We start from the raw sequence: 25,704 nt of genomic DNA, 5'->3' as shown, positions 1-25,704 counted from the left end.
CCGTAACAAAAGGAAAGAGAGAGGAGACCCTATGATGACCCCGCACAGAGAGGAAACAGGAAGTGAGACCTCTGACCCATCGAGAGGCTCCTGTTGTGTTTTCCGGCGAGGTTGCTGATGGAGCGCCGCGTTTCTCTGAGGTTCCTCTCTCAGCTCATGCTGGGAGATACGGACGAGTCATGAGAAAAAGAACATAGAGTCAAATCTCACAGGGAGCCCAGGGGAGGTTTGAGTTACACTACAGCCTGAGAAACAACACGGCCGTAACCCTTCCACCTGTAAGCTTCTCTCCCTCTCTCGCAATCACATCTCAAAGTATTCAATCTACAGCATTCTTAAGGCAACAAGAACCATGTTTGTCAGGAACACTGACCCCCAGATGCAATGGACAGCTCCTCATATCAGGGGAGACCAGGGTTACTTTCCTAAAAACATGACCAAAACTACTGATGTAAAACTAAGCTAAAATAAATGATGAAATACATATAAATATATACATGAAGGTTAGTGACAAAGTTGCAAAAAGAAAAGAAAAAACAAATATCATCAAAAGTTATTTTGTATACAGAATATTTAAGGATATCTGCAGGCTATTTTAAATTTTTTTAAAGAAAAAAAAAGTTATTTCTGTGATGGCAAAGCTGAATTTTCAGCATCATAACTCCAGTCTTCAGTTTCACATGATCCTTCAGAAATTATTCTAATCTGATGATTTGGTGCGCTTTTTTAGGATTCTTTGATAAAATAGAAATTTGAAAAGAACAGCATTTCAATCTTTTGTAATATTATAAATGTCTTTACTGTCAATTTGATCAATTTAATGCATCCTTGCTAAATAAAAGTATTAAGTCTTACTGACCCTAAACTTTTGAACTGTAACTAACAAAACCATTAATGATACAAACTTAAATTAACCTGGAATTTAAAACAACTTTTAAAAAAGTATTTAAAACAAAAATACATTTGAAAATGAAAAACTATAATAGACTTGACAGTGACGTTTAAAATAATAATAAAAAGGTTGCCATAAGTTAACTTCCAACAAAAGGCAGCGTGTGCACAAAAAGCGTTTTTTCACTCGGTTGGCATATTTTTCCAATTGTTTTCAATGGGAGCGCCACGTTTTTAAACCGCCATGAGTGTAAACGAGGGGCTGGGGGTCTATTTCACACTTAATAGCTAAGAGCACTGTTTTTTATTGGTCGCCAAGAATTGAAGAATGTTCAACTTTTAATAAAACACCGCTCATAACTGTCACTTTTTACCTAGCCGTCCAATCACAGAGGTGGGGCGGGACATATACAACACTGACCAAACGCCACATTCTGCTTGTACAACGTCAAAAGATGACAAGCATAATAACGTATAATTTAAAACAAGAGCCAGAGCAAATGCCTTATTGTATCTGCATTTTATATAGAGACAATACAGAAACCAGCTATCCGTGAACTGAGACACTGTAACAGCTGGCTAAAAACTTCTGGCTCAACCAATTATGTGGGTTTGGGGCAACACTACCTGTCTGTCTGCACAACTGTAGACAAGGAACGAGGTGATACAGGACACTTCAGCCACCTTAATAGGCCTTGCATGCAGTTTTGTTTATTTTGTATAGCTATTATAGTAAACACTATAGTTCTGGTCTGTCGGTGTCTGAGGAAGTGCCCTCTGTAACATTTCCATGTCACAGGAAGTCTTTCCAGCAGAACAGGATAACAAATATGTCCTGTTAGTAAACAGGTTTGAAGAGGACCATGTTGGTGTAAACCCATTTCCTTCAGCGCAGATGAGCTCTGGTTGTAGGGTTGTTGTTGGCTGGCTGTGTGGTAATTGTAGCCAGTGGGGTGGCTGAAGTGGGTGGGGGTAGATTGGTGGCAGTAGGGGGGCACCAAACTTCTGGCCTCCGGGAGGAAGGGGCTCTGCTGAGAGGACTGCTGGGAGGAGGGTCTGGGGGCTTCAGCCTCATTAGCAGCTAACTAATTGGAAGGAAAAGACCTCTCTTGTGCTCTGTCTGACCTCCTAGACAGCAGGGGAGAGAGGAACAGATAGATGAAAAAGAGAGGGGGATGGAGAAGGAGGGAATGTGAGAACCTACTATAGAGGGAACGGCAGAGAAGAGATGTAAGAAAGTGCCCAGAGGTTGCCCGTTTCATAGCTCAGGAGACTTCATGGGGTTTCATTTAACTATCAATTTTGTCTCAGATGTTTCTTGTAAAATTCCTTAGTGAAAATAAAAATAGACACAATCAGAAAGTACTTTGAAACTAGGTACTCTTTTGAAAAAGTAGTTTAAATTTAGCTACAAAAGCTAGTAATTAAAACTAGCTAACACAGAGATGCTATTAGGCAGTAAAAACCTTTTAAAATACATCACTAAAATTAATCAAACTGTCATGACTCTCAAATTAAATTTTAATCTACTTTACAGCTGCACTATATATTTTTTTAAGTGTTTATGCACTGCTTTTCTGCACAAATTAATTTAATGGTTTGAGGTATACAGATGGTTCCCTGTAATCACCATATTAGAACAGATTTTCATTCTACCACAAGACCCGCTGACAGTAAAAAGAAAGCGCTACAATGTATATATCCAAAAATATGTAATGGAAGCAAGCAAATAGCATATTTGCCACCACAGAACATGGAACTGATGCAACCAAGGATGAATAGCATATACCTAAATATTCCTGGAATTGATTTTTGTGGGTCTCCAGTTGCTTTCCATTTATTTTCATTGCTGTCTTGAAGAAACAATTGAGTTATGAAAGGGGATCTATTATGTCCTTGTTGTGTTTTTGGGGTCTACAAGAATAGGTTTTCGTGCTTTTTTTGTACATTATCAAATTATACATATACAGCACCTCTTTTTTCAAGTATGTAACTCTGTTTTGCTCGGGTCTCAGTGAATCCTTTCCTGAAAAGTGCAATGTGTTCTTATTGGTCAGATGAGCCGTCCAGCATGGAACATGGACTACTTCGAGCATGTTTCAAAAATGGCATGCCCTTTACCATAACCGCAAGTTTCAACACTACTGTAACTCAACCAGTCCTCGCCCCTTTTTTATGCATGGGAATTATTTAAATAAGCAATATTGTGACGTGTACTACTCCCAGAAAAACTGAAAACTACAATCGAGGCATTTCGGAGAGTTCAGACATAGAGAATATGTCTTTGGAGTGACTTTGTGCTTTATAACTTTGCAGACTTTTTTTCATGCTTAAAAGGCAACAATACAATCTAAAACGCATTACAGAACCCCTTTGAAGAGTACTCATTTGTAACTTTCCTTACCAATGAATGGCAGTCAGAAAGGGAATATTAAAACTAGAGAAAAGAACGAAGGAATGAAAATGCATTAAGTGGCAAAAAGTCTTTGAAAGAGATAGTAAAAGGGGAAAAAAAGCTGGAGGAAAGAGACCACATGAGACACATCGAGGTTGTCAGAACAAGAAGCCTGCATTAAAAGGGAGGATATCTTTATGGGATTTTTTTGGCGTGAGGGCCACAGCAGATCAAGCCGTTGAGAACAGAGACATGCAGAGGTCATCAGGAGCGGCGCTGGGATCAGGGTCAAGCCAAACCCCCATTCTACTCTGGATTTATGGAGGTCTTTCTAGCCTGCTTTAATGTCAGGTGTCAGTTTATTTGAAACCCTCACCCTCAGTCGAGCACCTTCAAACGGACCAGCATCCACTAAAACACACATTAAGCAGCCATGTGTGTGTATGTGTGTGTGTAAGCGCATTTGTCTAAATGTGTTTGTGTGTACTTAAACTCAAGCCCTGGCAGGGATTTTTTAAATAACCTTTAAACCACTAACCAATTAAATCTTGTATACTTCATACCCAATCACAGAAGGTTTCGAAGTAACTAATAAATTTCATATTATAAAATTAGTACAATAAAGATACATTTGGGGTCTCTGGCTAATCACAGACAACAGCACCTGAATAACTATTGTTGTTCTATTGTTGTATATTTAAAAATGTGTTTCCTGTGATGTCAAAGCTGAATTTTCAGCACACTGTAAAAAATGTTTAAAAAATAATTTACCTGGTTGTCTTACAATTTTGAGTTCAATGAAATACAAAGTTTGAGTTAACACAATGAACATTTTTTTTGGAGAATCGACAATCATTATTCAAATATTATTAAAAGATTTTGTAAGAATATTGGGTAATTGTGTGCGTTTTATTTTTGTTGACACAGTGAAACATGCCAAATTGTGCTATTTTTTATGATTTGTCACATTTTTATGTGGTTTAGATACAATGATATTTTGAGTTTCTATTTATTAAACTCAATTTTTATTCAACTAATTTTTTTTAATTTCAATAACCTTTTAACAAAAATAAAAGGTTACTTACTTTTACTAAATTAAACCAACACATTTTTTTACAGTGCATCATTACTCCAGTCTTCAGTGTCACATGACCCTTCAGAAATCATTCTCATGTGCCGATTTGATTCTCAAGACACATTTCTTATTATCAATGTTAAAAACTACTTTAATGCTTAATAATTGTGTAAAAAATTATATATATTTTTTCAGGATTCTTTCATGAATAGAAAGTTCAAAAGAACAGCATTTATTGTAATATCATTTTTGTAACATTATAAATTGTCAGCGTTGATTCATTTAATGCATCCTTGCTGAATAACAGTATTAATTTCCTTAAATAAAAAATCTTACTGACTCCAAACGCAAGTGTGAAAAAATCACTGCATTTTGATTTGTCAATCACTTCCACCTTTTGTCCTGAAGTAATCTTTTCATTCAGATAGATGACTATTTGTTTACGCTCATCTTCAACTGTTCCCTTTTAAATTTGCTTCTGATGCGAAGAGGCCTTTAGCTTTTAGTACTTTTTATTATTCAATGAGGTGTTGAATATAAAGATCCCGGTGGAGTCAGCGGCAGCAGGACGTGATGTTGCGTGCTGGAATGTGGAGCTCTGGTTTGTTTTGCAGTCTGCTCTCCTGCCTTACCTGCGGCCCTCCCTCTGCCTCCATTGCTCCCTCTCTGCCGCTGGATCTAATTAGAGTGAAGGAGGGCTGCAGGACTGGAGTGTGTCACATACAACTCAACACGGTCAGGAAGGAGAGCAGGAAAGAAAGTGGGATTAACATGGGAGAAAAAGCATAAGAAATGTAGGGTGGAGTTCAAAGAGAGCGAGAGAAAAAGAAAGTGAGGGCATAAACCAGGGAAAAGAAACGCAGAGAAAAGTTCCAGCCAGGAAATGAGAGAAAAAGCGAGTGTGCGTGAAAGATATCTAGCCTAGAGTTGTTTCCCACACTACATGAAAAAAGAAAAACAAGAGCATCTAATTTTTCACAGAACATTCCACAAATCTAGGACAACATGAGAAGTGACATGTAATATATGCTCACCTCTCTGCCCTACACATGGTAGACACATCTCAGCGCTGGAGGGAACTTCTATAATCAAAGACCAATCAGATAATTGCAGTGTTTTACCACTATCCCCTGAGCTCCACTGGGAACTGGCTTTTTTTAACAGTAACTCAATACCCTGGAAAGTCCAGATGGTCCTGATGACGGCACCAGCGGAAAGACATATTTTCCTAAATATGAAAATCTAATTTGGCAATAAGCGTGAATTAAACTATGTGTGAGGGCAGCGTTTAACAGAGATTTTGTTGATTTTTTTTTGCTGGAACTCTAACAATATAGGCTTAAAAAGTTAGTCCACTCAAAATGACATTTCTGTCATTCATTACTCACCCTCATGCTGTCTCAAACCTGTAAGACCTTTGTTCATCTTCTGGAACACTAATTAAGATATTTTTGCTGAAATCTGAGAGCTTTCTGACCCAAAATCTTTATAGAAAGCCTAACTAAAACGTAATTACCACTTTTAAAAGACAAGTCTGGCGAATTTTTAAGTTTATAAAATAGCGTTCTGACTTAGAACCCAGAAGCACTGCACTGAGTTTACATTGTTAACAGTGTCAAAATTGCTGAATAAAGTTGTTATTTTTGTTTTTTCGAAGATGAACAAAGGTCTTCCGGGTTTGGAACGACATAAGGGCGAGTAATAAAGTAATAAATAGACAGAAATTTCATTTTTGGGTGAACTAACCTTTAAAGCCTTATTGTTTTTTTCAACAAAAAGTATTCTTGTTACTCAGTCTTACAAGTAATAAATGAAATTTAATTTCGATCATAACCCTTTAATGTATGACAACACAGCACAAAATATGTCCAATGTAAAAATGTAACATCCACATTTCCGTATTGCTCCTCATTGCCACCAAAAAGGTACATTATTTCAGTCTGCCCCACTTTATATTAGTTGGCCTTAAGTACTATGTACTTACATTTAAAAAATAAGTACAAAGTATTTACTGTGTTCAAACTGTATAACAAAACACCTTTGCTGATATTGAGGTGGAATACGGGTAGAGTTCGGGACAGGTGTGGTGGTGTGGGTCAATTTAAGGGCAGGGTTAGGTGTAAGGGAAGTGCCAACTGTGTAATTACTACAGAAATGAATTACAGACGTAATTACATGCATGTATTTTTTTTTTAAATGTAAGTACAATGTTAAAACATGTATGCACACAATAAGTGCATTGTATCACATGATTAATTACAATGTTAGTACATAGTACTTAAGGCCACCTAATATAAAGTGGGTCCTTTCAGTCTAATTAGGTTTCAAATAACTCATAATAGCATCCTTATTATAGAAATATCTAAAAAAAATTATAAACAAAGATGTGCTTGGCCTTACGCCACATCCTAACCTGGAACAGCATGCTTTTTTGGTTGCTTAGTTACTACTGCATGCTGACTAGCCCCACGCACAATGACATTGCACCGGTACAACATCCGTATCCATATAAATGTACACACCTTAAACCTCAAAAATATTCTGATACAGCATGTTCGCTTTCATTTTGGATAGTCAATTTACTTATGTCTGTCTCTGGAAATTTTGTTTCACTGTGTTAGTCCTTAAAAGTTTAATGCAGGGGGATTTTTCTTTGGCTGCACTGATCTCAGAGAGATTTTAAACATTTATTAAATTTAATCTTTAATAAACTGTGGATGAGGTTTTGTAATTTAACAGCTTCCCTCAAAGGAAGTAAAACGGTCCACAAATGACGCCCTATTCTTGTATAAACACGAAGAGACGCTGCAGACTTTACAGATCAGCACGAGTGAATGTTTGACAGTCATGGGAACAAACACAAACACACATGAAGACAGACTGGGTGTGTATATATGAGCTTCATCTCTGAACATCTCTTCCATTTCCATAAGGCAGAAATAAATAGATGGTTGATAAACACCAGTATATTATGCATGCCCTAGCACTATAATATACACCAATCAAGCATAACATTAAGACCACCTTCCTAATATTGTGCTGGTCCCCCTTTTGCAGCCAAAACAGCCCTGTCCCGTTGAGGCATGGACCCTACTACATCATTCGTCTAGCCATCACTATTTGGCCACTGACAAACTGTCTCAAATCCTTACGCTTGGCCATTTCTTTCTGCTTCTAACACATCAACTTTGAGGACAAAATGTTCACTTGCTGCCTAAAATATCCCACCCACTAACAGGTGGCGTGATGAAGAGAAAACCAGTGTTATACACTTCACCTGTCAGTGGTCATAATGTTATGCCTGATTGGTGTGTACAGGGATTTGAAACTCACAAAATGCATGAGAAAATCAATCATGGCAGGTAAAATTTAGCAACTCACAAGCCAATTTGGTCCTCCAACCAGAAGTCCCCAACATTAGCAAAAAACGTCAGGACACTAGGCAAAAGTGTCAGATACTTTAAAATGAAATATACACTGTATGTAAAAATGATATGCTCAATCAGTTATGACAACGTGTTTTTACATTATTTTAACTCGTCAAAATAAGTTAAGAAATGTTAAACTTTTGTTAATAAGTTATACAAGATCAATTGTACTTAAAAAGTTGAGACTGTAACTTTTTTTATAGTGTATTAATTGCATTGTATTATGAAAATAATTACAATTTACTGTTTTTTTTCAGTCTGTATAATTGTTTTTTTTTACATTACAATATATTATTTTTTTTTTTTTTAAATAGAGTCTCTTGCAAATCATCATATTTGGGGGGCCTTGGGATAATAAAAAAAAACTAAATAAAATAAACATGAAACCCCTGACCAAACGGTTAAGCTGCAGCACTGGCTAACGCGCTAACTTGCATTCATTTAGGACTGAGAGATCCGACTCTGACTGAGTCATGTTTAGGCATGCAGATAAGAACACACAGACTCTTTGAACACTTGCCCAGTTGGAATAGCTTAAGCACCAAGTCATTTTTTTCATATATAGAGATGAGCTTACTCTAAACTTGGCCCCGCGCAGCCATTACATCAGCCACATTAGGCGTGAGAAATTGGGGTCTGCGGAGCTGAGGGAGGGTAAAGTTTTGTCTTTTGGTGTTCAGTGCAGTCTCCAGCGTCTCTCTTTCAGTAGAGGACCAAATCTGAGCCAACAGGCCATCTCTAGTGCCGCTACACTAACACGCTTTAGGACAGGGGCTTGTCACGCTATATGCCCCGAGAAAAGAAAAATTTCAAACACTGTTAAGAGCTTCCAAAAACCTTATTGCTCTATAAAATCAAATGGGTCCACACCCAGAATGTTTTATAGAACTATAGAACTGCTGGAGAACACTTAGAAAGTGAAGCACATGCTAAAAGTAACAAGCCTCTCAGGCTAGAAGATGAGATGTTGGCTTTTGAAACACTAGGAAAAGTCTGATATGAGCGTTCTGTCTGTCCGCTCTGGGAAATAACTCAAACCCCCGGCTATTGGAAACAAATGAGAACACACATTAGCACAGTGCCAGATAACACCAGATGTAAACTATTATCACAGGGTTAAGTTAAACTGAACATTTGATTAAAACATGTTTGAGTTCCTGCTGATGAAGTAAAGGAAACACGACCAGCCCCATTCACATTGACAGCAGTTTAATCGAGGGCGGACAAAAGACAGACGTGTCATTGGTAGTTGGTAAATATTATGTCACTCTATTTTGACAAGCAATCAGTTTAATTGCTGTTAAATTAAAACATTTTTAGTGAAGAGTTTGTATTTAAATAGCAGCAGAATGAACATGATTATCACGATTATCAAGCAAAAATCATGTTACAAGCTGTAAGCTGCTGCGGTTAGAGTCACCAGAGCACATCTCGATCAGCCAATACTGTTGCTAGGGTTAATTTGGTTAGATTTTGATCTCTATGTGTTGCTTATGCCATTGGACACTTTGTCGTGTCTTGTCCCGTTCTACCTCATTTAGGACATTGTGCACCTTCAAATGACTTGACTGCAGTACTATTCTCATGCTTGTCAGAGAACGCCATCACCACCTTGTTCTACATGACTATACTAGTTGTGAGGTCTAAAATGTCTGTTGAACACTTACAAGTGAGCTGGTACTCACTAGTTAAAGGGAAAGTTCACCCAAAAAAAGAAAATTCTGTCACCCACCAACCCCCAACCCCCCAAGTTGTTCCAAACCTGTATGAGTTTCTTTGTTCTGCTGAACACAAAAGAAGATATTTTAAAGAATGTTTGTAACAAAGCAGATAGAACAACCATAGTATTTTCAATGTCAATGTGTAGTCAATGGTTGCTCAATCTGCTTGGTTACAAATATTGTTCAAAAAAATCTTCTTTTGCCTTTAGCAGGAAAAATGAACTCATACAGGTTTGGAACAACTTGAGAGTGAGTAAATGATGACAGAATTTTCATTTTTGGGTCATCAAGTAATATATACAGTACAGGCTAAAAGTTTGGACACTACTATTTGTAATGTTTTTGAAAGAAGTTTCTTCTGCTCATCAAGCCTGCATTTATTTGATCAAAAATACAGAAAAAAAAGTAATATTGTAATGTATTACACTCAAAAAAATTACTTTTTGAATAAACATAAAACAATCATGGAAAGTATTTCCACATAATTAACTTGCTTTATTTCAGCATTATGCAATTCTGTTATTCCCATTTAATGTACTTACGTTGGGTCAACTTAATTTATTAAGGTTGATTCAACTTATTTACTATGGTTGGGCACAGCTTAATTTAATAGTGTCAGCTCAACTACACACATTTGTTGTAATCTTGTTGTATTAACTTATTTATTTTTTAGTAGTTTTGACTAAATTATTTTATGTCAATCCATTTAGATAAAGTAGGATAGAGAGGGATAGAACTGATGCCCATATGTATTCTATGGGAGCTGTGTCACATTAATTAGTTTTCTTTATTTCTATAAAAACTATTAGTCAACAACACTTGATCAATTGCTAATTGTAACTTGCAAGTATATAATCAAGTAAAGCATCTCTCATCACTGGCATTAGCACAGTTTCAGAACAGCATAGCTTAACCACAAGATCTACACTTCACGATAATGGTAACCTCAATAAAAATGAACACAACATAACTTTTAAATGTCAAATATAACATGAAAACATTAACAGGTCTTTCCCTTCACAAAAAAACACATTAAACAGCACTTCAACATTTACTCTCCTGAGACATCCCTATGCAAAGCACGCTGGGAAATAGAAATACACTGCCAAGTTCAGTCAGCGCAACATAAATGATTCATGTAGTCTCAACACAAATGGTTTAGGTTAACTTAACATTTAACAAATTTTATTTCATTTAACCTAATAAAATCAAGTAAAATGACACTTAAGTAAAAAACTAAAGATTTGTGTTGTTTATTTTATTTAAATAAACTCAGCAAACAGCTAGAATCATTTTTTTTGAGTGTATTACAATTTAAAATAAATGGTTTTCAATTTATTATACTTTAAATAATCATTTATTTCTGTGATGCAAAGCTGAATTTTTAGTATCATTCCTCCAGTCTACAGTGTCACATGACCTGTCAGAAATTATTCTAATATGATGATTCATTTTCAAAGTTGCTGCTTAATATTTTTTCATAACCTGTGATACTTTTTTAGAATACTTTGATGAATAAAAAGAAAAGAAAAAAAGAAAAAGAAAAAAAGAAGCAAATGTTTTAAAAACAAAACTTTTGTAACAACCATATACACTACTGGTCATTAATTTGGAGTCAGTCTTTTTTTATTTCTTTTTTGAAATAAATCAATAATTAAATAAATCAATAATTTAATAAAAAGAATAAATTTAAAACCAAATATTTTAAATTGTAATAATATATCACAATATTAAAAAGAAATTCTGTATTTTTAATCAAATAAATGCAGGCTTGATGAGCAGAAGAAACTTCTTTCAAAAACATTACTAATAGTAATGTGTCCAAACTTTTGGCTGGTACTGTAGATCTTATACTAGATCAGGTAATTCATGTTTAAATTAAAATCTAGTGTTTTGCACAGAGTGTTATGTTTAGGGGTCAAGTCAGGTTAGGACATTACCCTGATAAAAAACAATAGCAGTATAGTGAAACAAACGTGTGTGTGTGTGTGTCTGTGTTTGTTTGTGTGTTTATAGGGGCAGCGGATGTGTTTTTCTGTGGTTCACAGATGCCATAAAGGTCTTATGAAATGCACTTGCCATTCGCCTACCAGACATGAGCAGCACTGACATCATAGAGTCACCGGACCTACAGTATATCATGCGCATCTGTGCGACTATACAATATCACAACACAAACACTGTTATACTGAACATCAGCATGACGTATTCACAGCCATGCTGACATTCAGATCAACCACAACATTCTGAGTGTGACATTGTTGAATTAGTTTTCTTTTTCCCTTTCTAACACACAAAAGTCTATGGTACGTCTTCATTTTGACCGTGCGTATACTTGTCATGAACATAAATAATGCGACATGCCTCTTAACTAGAGAAGAGAAGAGAAGAGAAGAGAAGAGAAGAGAAGAGAAGAGAAGAGAAGAGAAGAGAAGAGAAGAGAAGAGAAGAGAAGAGAAGAGAAGAGAAGAGAAGAGAAGAGAAGAGAAGAGAAGAGAAGAGAAGAGGAGGTCTGTTTGTAGAGTAACTGAGAAAATAAGGGCCTGTCCCATGGAAGGCTTGACCTCACCGCCCTCCTCCACAGCCTGAGGGCAGATGAGACCCACGACTCATCTGAGCGGCTCTGATGTCTCTGCGGTCTGTTTAAACAAGAGCGCTGCGCTAATCTGCTCAGATGGGGCCATTGAGTATGAGGCCGCAGTGGGTTTCTCTCTAGCTAGAACACACACACACACACACACACACACACACACACACACACACACACACACACACACACACACACACACACACACACACACACACACACACACACACACACACAGGTTTGTTTCACTATATTAGTGAGGACATTACATAGACTTCCATTGATTTTACCGGTATATCAGGTTAATGATATTTTCTATCCCCTAACCCAACCCCGATCCCTAAGCCTACCCATCACAGAAACATGTGCCGAACAATAGATTTAAATAAAAACATGTTTTGGCTGATTTATAAACCTTTTTAACTAGTGAGGACCAGTCCAATGTCCTCATTAGTGAGTCATTTTCATATTTTACTATACAAGTGAGGACATTTATGTCCTCACAAGTATTGCCAAACAAGGAACACACACACACACACACACACACACACACACACACACACACACACTATATCTATACGCAACGCACTTGCATTAATCTCATTCTGCTTTAACGCAAGATGTGCACAGGACCCCACACACTCTGTAGTTTTTCATTTAAAGCAAAATGAAACATTAAATTATTATTATTTTTAAATAACAATAATGCAAAGGGGAGTAAACAAGCAGTATTAACCGGCAAAAAGGCAGAACAACAAAATAAATATTAAAATTAAAATATATTAAAAAAAACAATACAGAACAAAATAGTACAAAGCAAAAATAAAATAAATAATAAAATATGTGTTTAAGAATTTAAGAGATTTTACAAGTCGCATAAAAAAGCAGAACAACTAAACAAAAAAAATCAATAGTAAAAAAACTAAACTAAACTAAAAAAGAAAAGAAAAGGCAAACCAAAAATAAAATAAAACAAACACGTTAGTTTTAAAAAATAGTTAATACAGCAGAACGTACATTTATATTTGAAATGAAAAATCAGGAATCTTATTTATGAAATGAGTTGTTAAAGAGTTGAGTTTTCATCTCTTGAGTTGGGTTTGAGCAGATCTTGATAACACTCATCTCTTCTGTGAGCACTTGACTGTGTCCTGCTGACTCTTTAAACTAAAAAAGTCCATGCTTTCACTATTTTTAATAAATCTCTCCCTGATCTTTCCTGGACAATTCTAGACTATTGTTAGCACTTTGTTTTTGGTTGTATTCCCTCTTTAGACAAAAGCATATGTTAAATGAAAAGGTGTAACTGTAAAAAATTAAAGGTGAAAAAAACAAGACTAAATGTGCCAATAACACACACACTTGGATGGAGCTTGGCTAACTGTAGCCTAGAGCTATTCACAATGAGGCTGCATTGCAGCATAACTTTAAACCCAGCCAAAAACACACATCCTCCAGGTACAGAGGAAGCGTCCTTTAGATCGCCCAGTGAGCTTCCTGTGGATGAGCCAGATGCTGTTCTCTCAGGATTACCAGAGTATACACACAGAAAACCTTAAAGGGTCAAATATCGTTGTGGGATCTCGTTCACAATAGGGAACGAACTGTACATGAAATATAAGAAGACACACCCTGACACACACACACACACACAGTCAAGGTGATATGACACGCAGCTGTTGTTATTTAAAAGCAGGCAGGAAGAAAGTGAATGAAAGCCTCTGCTTTGTCTGCATTAACGCACAAATACCAGCAGCCCCTATCGCACATCCTGATAATCTACACGACTGTGCTTCATAAAACAGCGTGCAGACGTGCATCTGTGTGTGTGATGACAAGCAGACTGTTGTGACGGAGTTAAAACAGAGGTGACGAGTTTACACACAGCTGTATGTCCGTGTGCTGACTGACGGCATTGCAGTGTATGATTATTCACAGATGTGCACTGTAAAGTTCACATGTAATACATTTTTTAAAAATGTTTTCTGATAAACAGCGACTTACCTGATTGATGTGTTTGAGTTTGTCGATGATCTGACTGATGACGGGTTCAGGAGGTTTTTGTCTGGGTTCTGAGCCGTGTGGATGGACTTTCTTCAGCCCTGGACCAGGAAACCTACAAAACATAGACACACACATCCATTTATACTTATACACATTTATACACCACACTTATACTTGAACTAAAATAAAGATTTAATGCACAGCACACTGTCCATGATTTGATAGTGATATAGGGAGATTGAGACTAGCTGTCAAACTTTTTATAATATTTACTGGTACATACCTTAAGGTATTAGCTACAAAAAGCACTGAACATTTACAGTATTACAGTCTAGAAATATAACCACAAGTTAAACTGCCAAACCTTAAAATATGAGGTTACAATACAATACAATATAATATAGCCTACAATAATTTTAAATAAGTGACAACCTGCCCAAATGTATTATGTTTGGCAAATGTATATTTTCCAAACAGCTAAAAACAAAGATATAATGGAATTGGAATTTGAAAAAAAAAAACCGCTGTGATTTGCCACAAGTCCAAGAGCTCTCAAATTGACCTCTACTGCCACCTAGAGGCAAACATGTGACCACTGTATTCTTGTTCCAATTAAATTCCCAATTAAAGTTTTAGACCTTTAAACTTATTTAAATTCCCCTCTGCATGAGTACACAGATTTCAAAAGCACTTTACACCCCCCCCCCCCCCCCCCCCCAAAAAAAATCTCTTATTTGTACACCAAGGGCATATGAATAAATAATGCCTTGTGTTGTCCATTGTTCAAAATGATTTAAAAACAGGAGCATAAATATGAATGGAATCCAACAGTGAATCTAAATCTGCATTCAGCCTTTTACTTCCAAATTCCTGTTGTGTTGTAGCTCTTAACAGGCACACACACACACACACACACACACACACACACACACACACACACACACACACACACACACACACACACACACACACACACACACACACACACACACTTAACTAAACAGTAAAACAGCACAACTGGGTCAGACATGTGCTGGCATCTGAATGTTTCTGAGCAACTGGAGCATATGTTGGGCATCATCAACTGCTAAAAATGTGTGTGTGCGTCTGCGCCCAAGTGTTTCCCCGATCCCCCCCGGGCCCCTTGGACTCATGTTCCAGTTAATTACTCCCTATTAAAAGCTAATTAGTGTTGATGCACACAAGCACATTGGTACAAGTACTGAGGCGACAGAGAGACAGTGAGTGACATATTCAATACTGCCTCAAAACCAATCTCAACTCATCCAGTGAAGTCCAAACACTGCAAACATCATTTTATTAATTAGTAGAATTTATCTTATTTTTAGTAAACATTTTATAAAAAATATTATATGAAACAATTTTTTTTATATGTATATGTGTGTTATTGTATAATGTTTTATGAGGACACAGTTATTACCAGTGTTGGGGCAATGCATTACAAGTAACTTGTAATCAGATTACTAAGTAACTAGTAAAGTAACATATTACTTTTAAAATTGACAAAATATCTGAGTTTATATACTATATACTAACTTTATATACTAACGCAGGTTACTTTGTTTTCCCATTCCTTATTGACTGACTGCTTTCCTGTCCCAGTGTTGATAAAAATGCTGAGGCGTTGTGTGTAAACATGAGAGTTACTGTAGTTTTAGAATAAATGTGAACAGGCATTTAATAATCTCAATTGCACTAAAAAGATTCAGTATTCCTCAAACTGAATTAAATCAGTCAAATGCAAAATCAGAATACTATGCAAACCTCCAATAACTAAATATGTTAAATAAATAAAAATATTTTATTATGCATTAAATCTCACTTTGTTGACCAATGTACTTGCTGCTGACATTTGATAATTCAGTTAAACCCATAGACTGTAAAAAAAAAATATATATATATATATATATATATATGGACGTAGTTTCTGTGACGTCACCCATAGGATTCCGATAAGCCGTTCTGAACATAGACCGTAAAAAAATATGGACGACTCGACATCATCCGTTTCCGCTTGCCATATTTGAAGCTTTCAGGCGGCCTCGCACGGCGCGGACATCTTGGGACCGAGTCTGCGCAGTAGCGATTTCGGGACCGGAGTTGCGCAGTAGAGCGCAGGAAGTAGAGCAGGAAGTACAGTCGCGATATCAAAAGCCCGCCCACACTCTCGCAGATGCAGAACAATTAATTATGTTGGTGTGAAATAAACAGTTATGGAAATGTAGAAATTAAAGCTAAAGCTCTAATCTGCTCCCAAAAATTTCGAAAAAAGTCCGTTAGTGCCTCAGTGACAACTTCACTCAGAGAAGCCGTCAGTCTCAGCTGTCAATCATGACGTCACGCCCCGTTTTTATAGCATCAAATAACTAACTCAAACTAAACTTATTTTTAAAACGAACACCTGAAATGAAATCATCGTGATGATAACTGCCTTCAGTGACATAAACTAACTTTGGGGAACATTTTTTAAAGTGTAATTTTATTATTTAGTTTGCCTCGCGTCCATTAGAAAACACAGAGGGGCGGCTATACTGGGACCGGTCACCGGGGGGCGATCGAGGCACGAAAGTTTCAGTAAATGAGAGGGAGACTGCAGGCTTGGTTCTGAAGCATAAAGTAAAGTCGAGCTGGCCTACGCTTCATCGCGAGTCACGCCAGGGTAATAAAGGATGGGCAAAGAGGCGGGATATGGGCGGAGCTTATGTGACGCAATGACTATAGACGGCGAATAAATGACTATCCACTTGCCACTCAAAGTAACCACACCCTTAATTATGCAGAACTTTAAGGCTTTATATAATAATGTAAACGAATGAGTTATAACCCCCCCCCCCCCCCTCACAGTTCATGAAGGGCAAAATTAGCTATAGACTAAAACCATTAGGTATAGACCAAAACCAGAATTTGTAAAGTTGAGAATTGTAAAAACTGCCTCAATGAGATTCTGCTCCCTTCTGCAGCATGTCTCTAGTGGTTAGGCTAGGTATTGCAGTTTAAATTACTTCTGTATTGGCTTCAAGAGTTGCCTCCCGCGATCTCTCTTGAAGCCAATACAGAATTAATGTAAACTGCAATTCCTCAACTGGCCACTAGGGACAGGCTCCAGAAGGGAGCAGAATCTCATTGAGCCCCATGTTAAAATTCTCAACTTTAAAGCAGAAAAAAACATGTTTACAGCCTGGTACAAATTGTGGTTTTGGCTTATAAGGCTAATTTTGATCTTCATGACAACTCTGAGGGGGGTGAATTTTTTATAACTCATTCGTTTACGTTATATAAAGCCTTAAAGTTCTGCATAATTAAGGGCGTGGTTACAAGTGGATAGCCATTTATGCGCCGTCTATAGTTATTGCGTCACCTCAGCTCCATGCACATCCCGCCTTTTTGCCCATTTTCTGTTATCCGGGAGTGACACGCGTAGTCAACGAGTCAACTACGCGAGTCAAGCTCACAAGATGGCAACACCCAGCTCGACCATACTTTAAGCTTCAGAGCGGCTTATCAGAATCCTATGGGTGACGTCACGGACACTACGTCCATATTTTTTTACAGTCTATGGGTTAAACCCATAGACTGTAAAAAAAAGTATGGACGTAGTGTCCATGACGTCAACCACACTGTAAAAAAAAAATTCAGGTCTCCAATTGAAAATTTTCAAGTGAGTCACATCTCAATTTTTCAGTTGGCTGAATTGAATTTCTATGAATTAAATTGCATCAATTCATAGAATTTTTTTATGTGATATAAGCTAAGCCAAAGTTATATTTAATCACCGTCAGATGATAATTCTGCAACTAACTAACTGCAATTGCATGTTTCAAACAGAGATGGCGACAAAGAGGCAAAACTAAGTACTAAACAAACATTTTCTGTAGTGGGTATACGGTTTAGGTGTAGGGTTAGTGAAAGCCAGGGGTCCCCAAACTTGGGCCTGGAGGGCCGCTGTCCTGCAGAGTGTAGCTCCAACCCCAATCAAACACACCTGAAACAGCTAATCAATAGCTGTGTCTCATTTCGTTAAATTTCGAAGGCTGCGTCCTCCGGAGGACACGTCCTGTGTAGGATGCAGTATACGGAGTGTCCTCATCAGAATTAAACGAGACGTCCTTCGTAGGACACACAGGCAGGAAGTATCACGTTGCTATGCCAACACGTTCAGCCTCGTTGCGCTCTCACGCCAATTTATATATATTTTTTTTGAATTTCAGTTTATGAATGAAAATTATCTATAACTTGAAAATGACTGTGAAATGTTTCTTGTCTTGACAGCAATGTACTGTTCTAAACGTTTAAAATGCACTGAACAGTTGTAATCCTGTTTACCACAACTCTCTGTTTGAGGTAATAGAGCTTAAAAGAAACAACAAAAAAGCTTGAACTACTTAATTTAAACACCACACACCTACGCTCGCATGTATATCTGGCGGTGGTGCCGTTTTTTTCATATAATATAAAAAAAATATGACGGTTGTTAACGGATACGCAAAGAATTGTGGGTTATCTCCAGCCGTGAAGGATACACCTCAGCACACTCCGAAATCCTATGAAAGAAGGACGCATCCGAAGGTCACATTTGGAGAGTCCTACTCACTTTTTTGAAATGAGACGGCCTTATGACATATGCACCCTTCAAATGCGACCTCCGGAGGACGCAGCCTTCCGAAATGAGACACAGCTAGTGCCTTTATAGGACCTTGTAAGACTTTGATTAGCTGGTTCAGGTGTGTTTGATTGGAGTTGGAGCTAAACTCTGCAGGACAGCGGCCCTCCAGGACTAAGTCTGGGGCCCCTTGGTGTAAGGGGATAGAATACACAGTTTGTACAGTTTAAAAACCATTATGCCTATGGGGAGTACCTGTAAACCATATTCAAGTATGTGTGTGTGTGTTTGTGTTTGTGCGTGTGTGTGTGTGTGTGTGTGTGTGTGTGTGTGTGTGTGTGTGTGTGTGTGTGTGTGTGTGTGTGTGTGAGAGAGAGAGAGATAGAGAGAGAGAGAGAGAGAGAGAGAGAACTTAATTCTTAAACTAAATTCTCTTCTAAAAACAAATCATTTTATTTCACATTTTATGTTTTAAGTATGCTTAGATTAAAAAAAAAAATGAAATACAGATTTTTGCAGTACTGTGAGCTTGTAGATTAAAGAGCCGAAGATATGACCTCATGTTCCATTCTTAGCAATGACATAATCCTGAACAATTCCATCCAATCATCTCTCACAGCACCTTATTTTACATGCACTGCTTATTCATTAAGCCAAATTACATTTCCATACTTATTTATTCTCCTTATTACTCCCGATGGCAGCTCACCTCCCGCTTTTAATTATCACATTAATAATACAGACATGAGATCCATTAGAAGGAGGAGATCAGAAGACATGGGCAGCGTTTAATGGCGGATGAGATTAGCTGGAGCTTCACGCATGAGGCGTCCACCTGTGAGCTGACCAGGGTCGATCCCCATCAGGTCAGCTCTGTACTGCATGTCTGAAAAACTTTCAGCTTTGTTAGGATGGTGGGCACATGATGCAATATTAATCAACGTTATTGCAGAAATGCTAAAGTGAAGAACTGAGCCGAAATGAGAATTGTTTCAGTACAAAAAAGCCTTTCCTTATTAATTTTAATGACGTGAGTTGCAAATTAGAGAAAGGAACTATAAAAACATCAGAATCTGTTCTAATTGGCCAATCACATTTCAGCACTGAAATAATGCACAACATTATTAGAACATTTTAATTGAATGTCCATCAATTATTTCTTTCATTAACATAAATGACTTAAAATCGCTATTTTTAATGGGTTAGAATGCCCTTGTATATTGAGTCTTTGTTTTATGCAATTTGGAAGGGAGTGAATAAACGAGGCTGGTTTAGTCTATACTTGTGGATTGGACCAATAGTAGATTTTCATATTTTTATCTTGCAAGATGTGGCTTGTGTGTCTTGCAAGATTTGCGTTATAGGAAAAAACTGAAAGCTTGACATGTTACAGTATATAGTATATACCACAACAGTATATAACATTATCTATCTGCTTAGTTGACATTAAACATAATTAGAGATGCACTCTGAATGAATGATGCCATACGGACAATTATTGTTGGACACTTCACTACAGAAAAACATTCAAACGTTTGAGGAAATACGATTTTAATGTAGTTGAAAGAAGACTCTTTAATGTCCCATGGCATGAAATTTTTATTTTATAAGGTTTTTCAACATTAATATGAGTTAGCCTGAATATTGTCCCCAAGTGGCTAGAAATTTTGATCGGTGTAAAACAAGTTCTGGCTGTCTATCTCTGCCGTTGAGAGAATGAGAGCCCAGAAGAGCTGATCTTAAATTATCCTGTTATGACGTCATAAGGTTACCGCCCCTTCCCCCGCTTTGCCCGCCCAGTTAGAAATGAGTCTAGAATGGATTCAGTTTATCAGTCGCGATATCAGCACAGGCTTTACCATATTTATTCGACAGCACCGCCACAAACAGTGAGTAACAGTGGTTATTAATGCCTGATCTGGGATCGGTGATTTCTGATGTGTAGCTAATCATTCAAGTTCACACAGACATAATTTCTAAATCGTTTAAAACTGTCAGTCTTTCAAATCGCTGGTCGTCTTGATGCATCAGTGAATCAAGCCAGTGACTAAAACCATCAACTTCACGTCATTTCTGTTAGCAGCATGAAACAAATCTGTTATTTAAAGGTCCCATTCTTCGCGATTCCATCTTTCAAACTTTAGTTAGTGTGTAATGTTGCTGTTAGAGCATAAATAATACCTGTAAAATTATAAAGCTCAAAGTTCAATGCCAAGCGAGATATTTTATTTAACAGAAGTTCCCTTTCAAAGCCTACAGAGAACGGCCGGTTTGGACTACAGCAGGAAGTGCAGGGATGTAATGACGTCACTAGAACCGTTTGTTGACTAACCCTCCGCACACAAGAACACGCAAAATAGGGGGCGTGGTCTTGTTGCTCTTCCACGTGGAGAAGAGCGCGCATTCAGCGCTTGTATCTCCCCGTTATGGTAAGAGGCGGGACCTTTCCGGCCAAAGTGCACTAAGCTGCTGTCCAATCACAACACGGGAAGCGCTGGCCCAATCAGAACTCGTTACGTGTTTCTGAAGGAGGGACTTCATAGAACAAGGAAATCATCAGACCGTTTTTAGGACAGAGGAAACAGCGCTACAGATAAGTAAATTGTGTGAAAAATACTGTTTTTTTTTACACGCGAAACATGAACTCATGTTATATTGCACACTGTAAACATAATCAAAGCTTCGAAAACACGTGAAGAATGGGACCTTTAAATGATTAAACTACAGAGAGCATTCAAAGAACACTCTTTATAATGTTCGGACCTATCAATCAACCGTTTGAATGACGCTGCTCTAGTAATTATGCTCAACAGAAGCTCTTAACTGTATTCAGATGGATGTCATGTTTGTTGTTAGCTGTGGTGAAAGCATTTAGTGAGAGAAATAATGTTGCAAAGTTCACTCGTGTTTATTCAGAGCTCTCAGATACAAACAAAATAAACTCGCTCTCTCAAAAACTCGGTTTTTGACACTTTCTCAGCAATCTCAGCACTTTCTCAGCATCTCAATCTTTCCCCAGCTCTTTCCCAATCTCTCTCTGTCTCTCTCTCGACTGGCAGCGCTGCAGCTGCTCCTGCTGGCGCCTGACTAAACCACGCCCCCTCCGCACTTAATCTCATTTCAAATGCAAAGATGTCAGCCAATCACAACAGTGGGTGTTTTCACTGAAGACTCACAGCACACACTCTCCTTGAAACAGAGCATTCCAGCCAGAGGGCTAATATCAGTTTAGAATAAATACCTTTTATTTCTAAATTATGACATTTTTTATGTAAAAACCATATGAACAATATAAGTACACCCCAGGAAACATTATAAAATGATAAAACAATCCATGCCATGGGACCTTTAAGGCTCATGAAAACAACAGTCAAAAACTGTAATATTGTGAAATATAATTAAAAATAAAGTTTTCTATTTTAATATGATTTAAAATGTAATTTATTCCTGTGATGCAAAGCTAAGTTTTCAGCATATTTTACTCCAGTCTTCAGTGATCCTTCAGAAATCATTCTTTGCAGATTTGCTGCTCAAGAAATGTTTCTTATTATTATGTTAAAAAACAGCTGCTTAAAATTCTGTGGAAACAATGATAAATGTGAGGATTTTTTTGTTTCTTGATGAACTGAAGTTTAAAAGAACAGCTTTTTTTTTGTTTGTTTGAAATAAAAAATATTGTGTAACACTGATGTCTTTACTATCAATATTTATTAATAAAAGTATTAATGATCCCATATTTATTTTTAAAGATAAAGCACATTAAAAATTCAACATTTTGGACAAACATTCTGTAGAATCATTTAAATTATTTTATCAAATGAAATGCTAGTGTGAGTAATATGTTTGCATTAATGTTAAGTGCCATTTTATATTGTAAATGTAAAAATTATTCAGAAGACAAAAGTTGGCTTTTCCCACATGTTCTAAAAATATACGTAAAATATACTTCATTTAATCTGCCACGTTGTGATTCCTAAAAAACAAAAACAACCCACAACAGGCATTATTGTACAGCAGGAGCACATGCGACCCAACTGTTTCTACAGGAAATGACTAAACACCCTGTGGATGTACAGTCTGGACCAGCTACTCCTGCTGAACCTCCTCAGACTCATGGTCCTACTGAGCACCCCTCAGAGATCCAGCATGCCCCACTGCCCAAACCCGCTGGAGACCACGAGAATCAATCACGAGACTCTTCATGAGCTAACTGAGGAACAGCTGAAGGAGAGAGTGTGTATTGAGCTTGAGGAAAAGGGAAGTGCTCTAGGACTCTAGGAAGCTTTACAAAACACAATGAATACCCTCCAGTCTTGACTTAAATTCACTTACTTCTCAGAGTTATAAATGAACAAGCTTGTCTGCCACAAACTCCCTTCAAACCTAAAGATAGAGGGCTCTATTTTAAGGATCTGAGTGCATGGTCTGAAGCGCATGGCGCAGGTGCACTTAGGGCGTGTCCGAATCCACTTTTGCAAGTTAAACAACGGAAAAAAGGTTGGCGCACCAGCCGCATGGTCCAAAACGGTTGTAGTCTCTTAATGAGTAATGGGTGTTTTGAGCCTAATGTGTAATAAACCAATCAGAGTCTCATCTCCCATTTCCTTTAGCAGTTGCACTTGCACCATGGCGGATTCGCCATTTACATGGCGGAAAGACGGAACGCTTATCCAGAGAGGAATCCTTTTATTTGTATATTTTGTATGCTGCTGCGCGTCCTTGTGTGTGTAATGAGCAGAGTGTACATGCGTTGTACACTCGCCCATAAGCGCATATTCTGAACGCGCCCTTTAAATAACACAAGTAATACAGCACCATTGACTTTAGGTTTTTAAACAACAACAGGTTTTTGTCGGTTTTAAGTTTCCTGAAAAATAGCAACGTGCCAACACTGCGCCTGAACACACCTCGTTTTCAGACTAGCAAGCCCATGGGCGCGAGTTAATTGTATTTATATAAACAACGCTAAAGTCAAAACTAGCAAAAAATACTTGCGTCATGCTTTGCCCACATTGCATCGGGTATATGATGGGGACTGCTGTATATTCTCCCTCACACGCCTCAGTACTACAACCTTCAATCCTATTGTCATCCCATAAAATATCTGAGTCAAACAAGCTAATACCAAACTAAATTCATTTTTAAATAAATTCTGCATTAATAAAACTTCTGTAGCTACTTGGTGATTGGTGACTCAGATGTAGCTACTTGGCAAGTCTGTTTTTCACCCACAGAATTGATTGTTTTTAGTTTAACAGTGAATCATTGTAATGGTGACCATTTTAATAACATTACTAATCATGCCAAATGGTATCTGGTATAATACGAGGAGAATGTTTATGGTTTTGAGTCGATAAGGAGGTACTTGAGCCAAGCTTATGGGCTTGTGGGAGTACATAAGACAAAAACGGTTTGAAAACATTGACCAAAATGAAGAAGGCAGATACTGAGAATGCTAAAATTGATTATCTAGAAGGCAGAAATCTGTGCCAGAGTTTTGGTGACTTGATCCTTGACATTGAGGGCTCCTCTGCACTGCCTCTTGCACAGGGAAACATATCATTTCTAGCCAACACCAGGGACGCTAAATAACTTTACAATTAAATCATCTTTTTGCAATAATAATAACATTTTGCACAGATTCAACCATTTTGTTTTGTATAAAAGAATGAGCAGGAATGTTGTTTTAGCTGCTTGTTGTGTTTATTTGACTGTGGCGTTAATGAATTTGCTTTATGCTCTGACATTTTTGAGTTTACTATTTAATATATCAGGGCCACATAAATGGTGACATTCTTTGGCACAATTAAGATGGCTTTCTTCCCAGTTCAGAATGTGAAACAGCGCTTCGTCTTCAATACGTTGCATAAAATGGGTCTGAACGCATTCCAGAATTAATTATATTTCACTATAAAGCCAAGGAATGACATTGAGATTCAGCAGACATTTCTGGCAAAGCATCATTATTCTAGTTCTCTCTTCCCATATCTATTTCTCTCATGGGTCCTAATTAATTCCTGAGGGCCTGAGAGCCCTCTGACACAGCTGTCTGTCCCCTAAGGCCAACTGTTCACCATGCTGTTGTGACCAGGCCATTTCACCCCCAGTGCTCTTGCTGAGCAAAACTTTTCTATATTGTGCAGAAAATTCAGCCACCTGAGCAAAAACTTACCAGATCTGTACAGGTTACATAATGCAGGTGTAACTTTTACCATTCAAGTTCTATTTCTATTTGATGTGACAACTTTTATTGATGTAACTTATGATGATATATAAATGATTTTTTTGAAAACAAGCAATTAATTTAGAATTGTATTATTACTGAATTTACATTTTTTTTAAATCACAAACTAAAAACAGTTAATTTCTTTATTACGCTAATATAATATATATATATATATATATATATATATATATATATATATATATATATATATATATATATATATATATAAAATATATATATTATAGCTTAATATAATAATTGAAATAAATATAATATTTGGAGAAAAAGAATTGGAAGCATCTAATATCAAATATTTTCAAGAAATGTGAACATGCAAATTATTTTAAAGTCTTCTTATATTTATTGACACAATCATTAACAAAATGGACACAATCCTCTAAAGTCCACTTAAAAGTCAACCCATTTTAGTTCCATAATGTGATGTAGTTTAGAGTAAAGGAGATATTTCATATGAAAATGGATAGGAATTAATCAAGAATTACTTTAAACTAGAATGTAGCCAAACTATATGAGAGTTTATATAATAGCTATTTGGCAATTGGTCAACATTATCTGACAGGCAATAAAAAGGAAAGTAATTTCAGAGGAAGTTATTAGTGATTAAAGATTTAATTTAAATAGGATTTCTTTGGAATAATGTTCACAATAAGACCAGGAACGAGCATTAAGACAGTAAATAGAATCCATTTTGATATCATGTTGACTTTAATGATCACTTCAGTTTTGAGCTAATAT

General features: G+C 37.0%; 1 protein-coding gene across 1 annotated transcript in view; it reads right to left on the bottom strand.

Annotated features, from left to right (window-relative positions):
• gpc3 (glypican 3) overlaps positions 1-25,704 on the bottom strand; it is a 173,809-nt gene that overhangs the window by 39,695 nt on the left and 108,410 nt on the right. Inside the window, exon 6 of the mRNA XM_067457674.1 lies at positions 14,102-14,213. Coding sequence (XP_067313775.1) covers positions 14,102-14,213 — 112 coding nt within the window. The remainder of the gene's footprint in view (positions 1-14,101; positions 14,214-25,704) is intronic.

This window comes from Pseudorasbora parva, chromosome 11 (assembly GCF_024679245.1).
Source record: "Pseudorasbora parva isolate DD20220531a chromosome 11, ASM2467924v1, whole genome shotgun sequence".
Classification (NCBI taxonomy): domain Eukaryota; kingdom Metazoa; phylum Chordata; class Actinopteri; order Cypriniformes; family Gobionidae; genus Pseudorasbora; species Pseudorasbora parva.
Note: the sequence above shows the minus strand (reverse complement) of the source record. Positions and strands in the feature narration are given on the sequence as shown.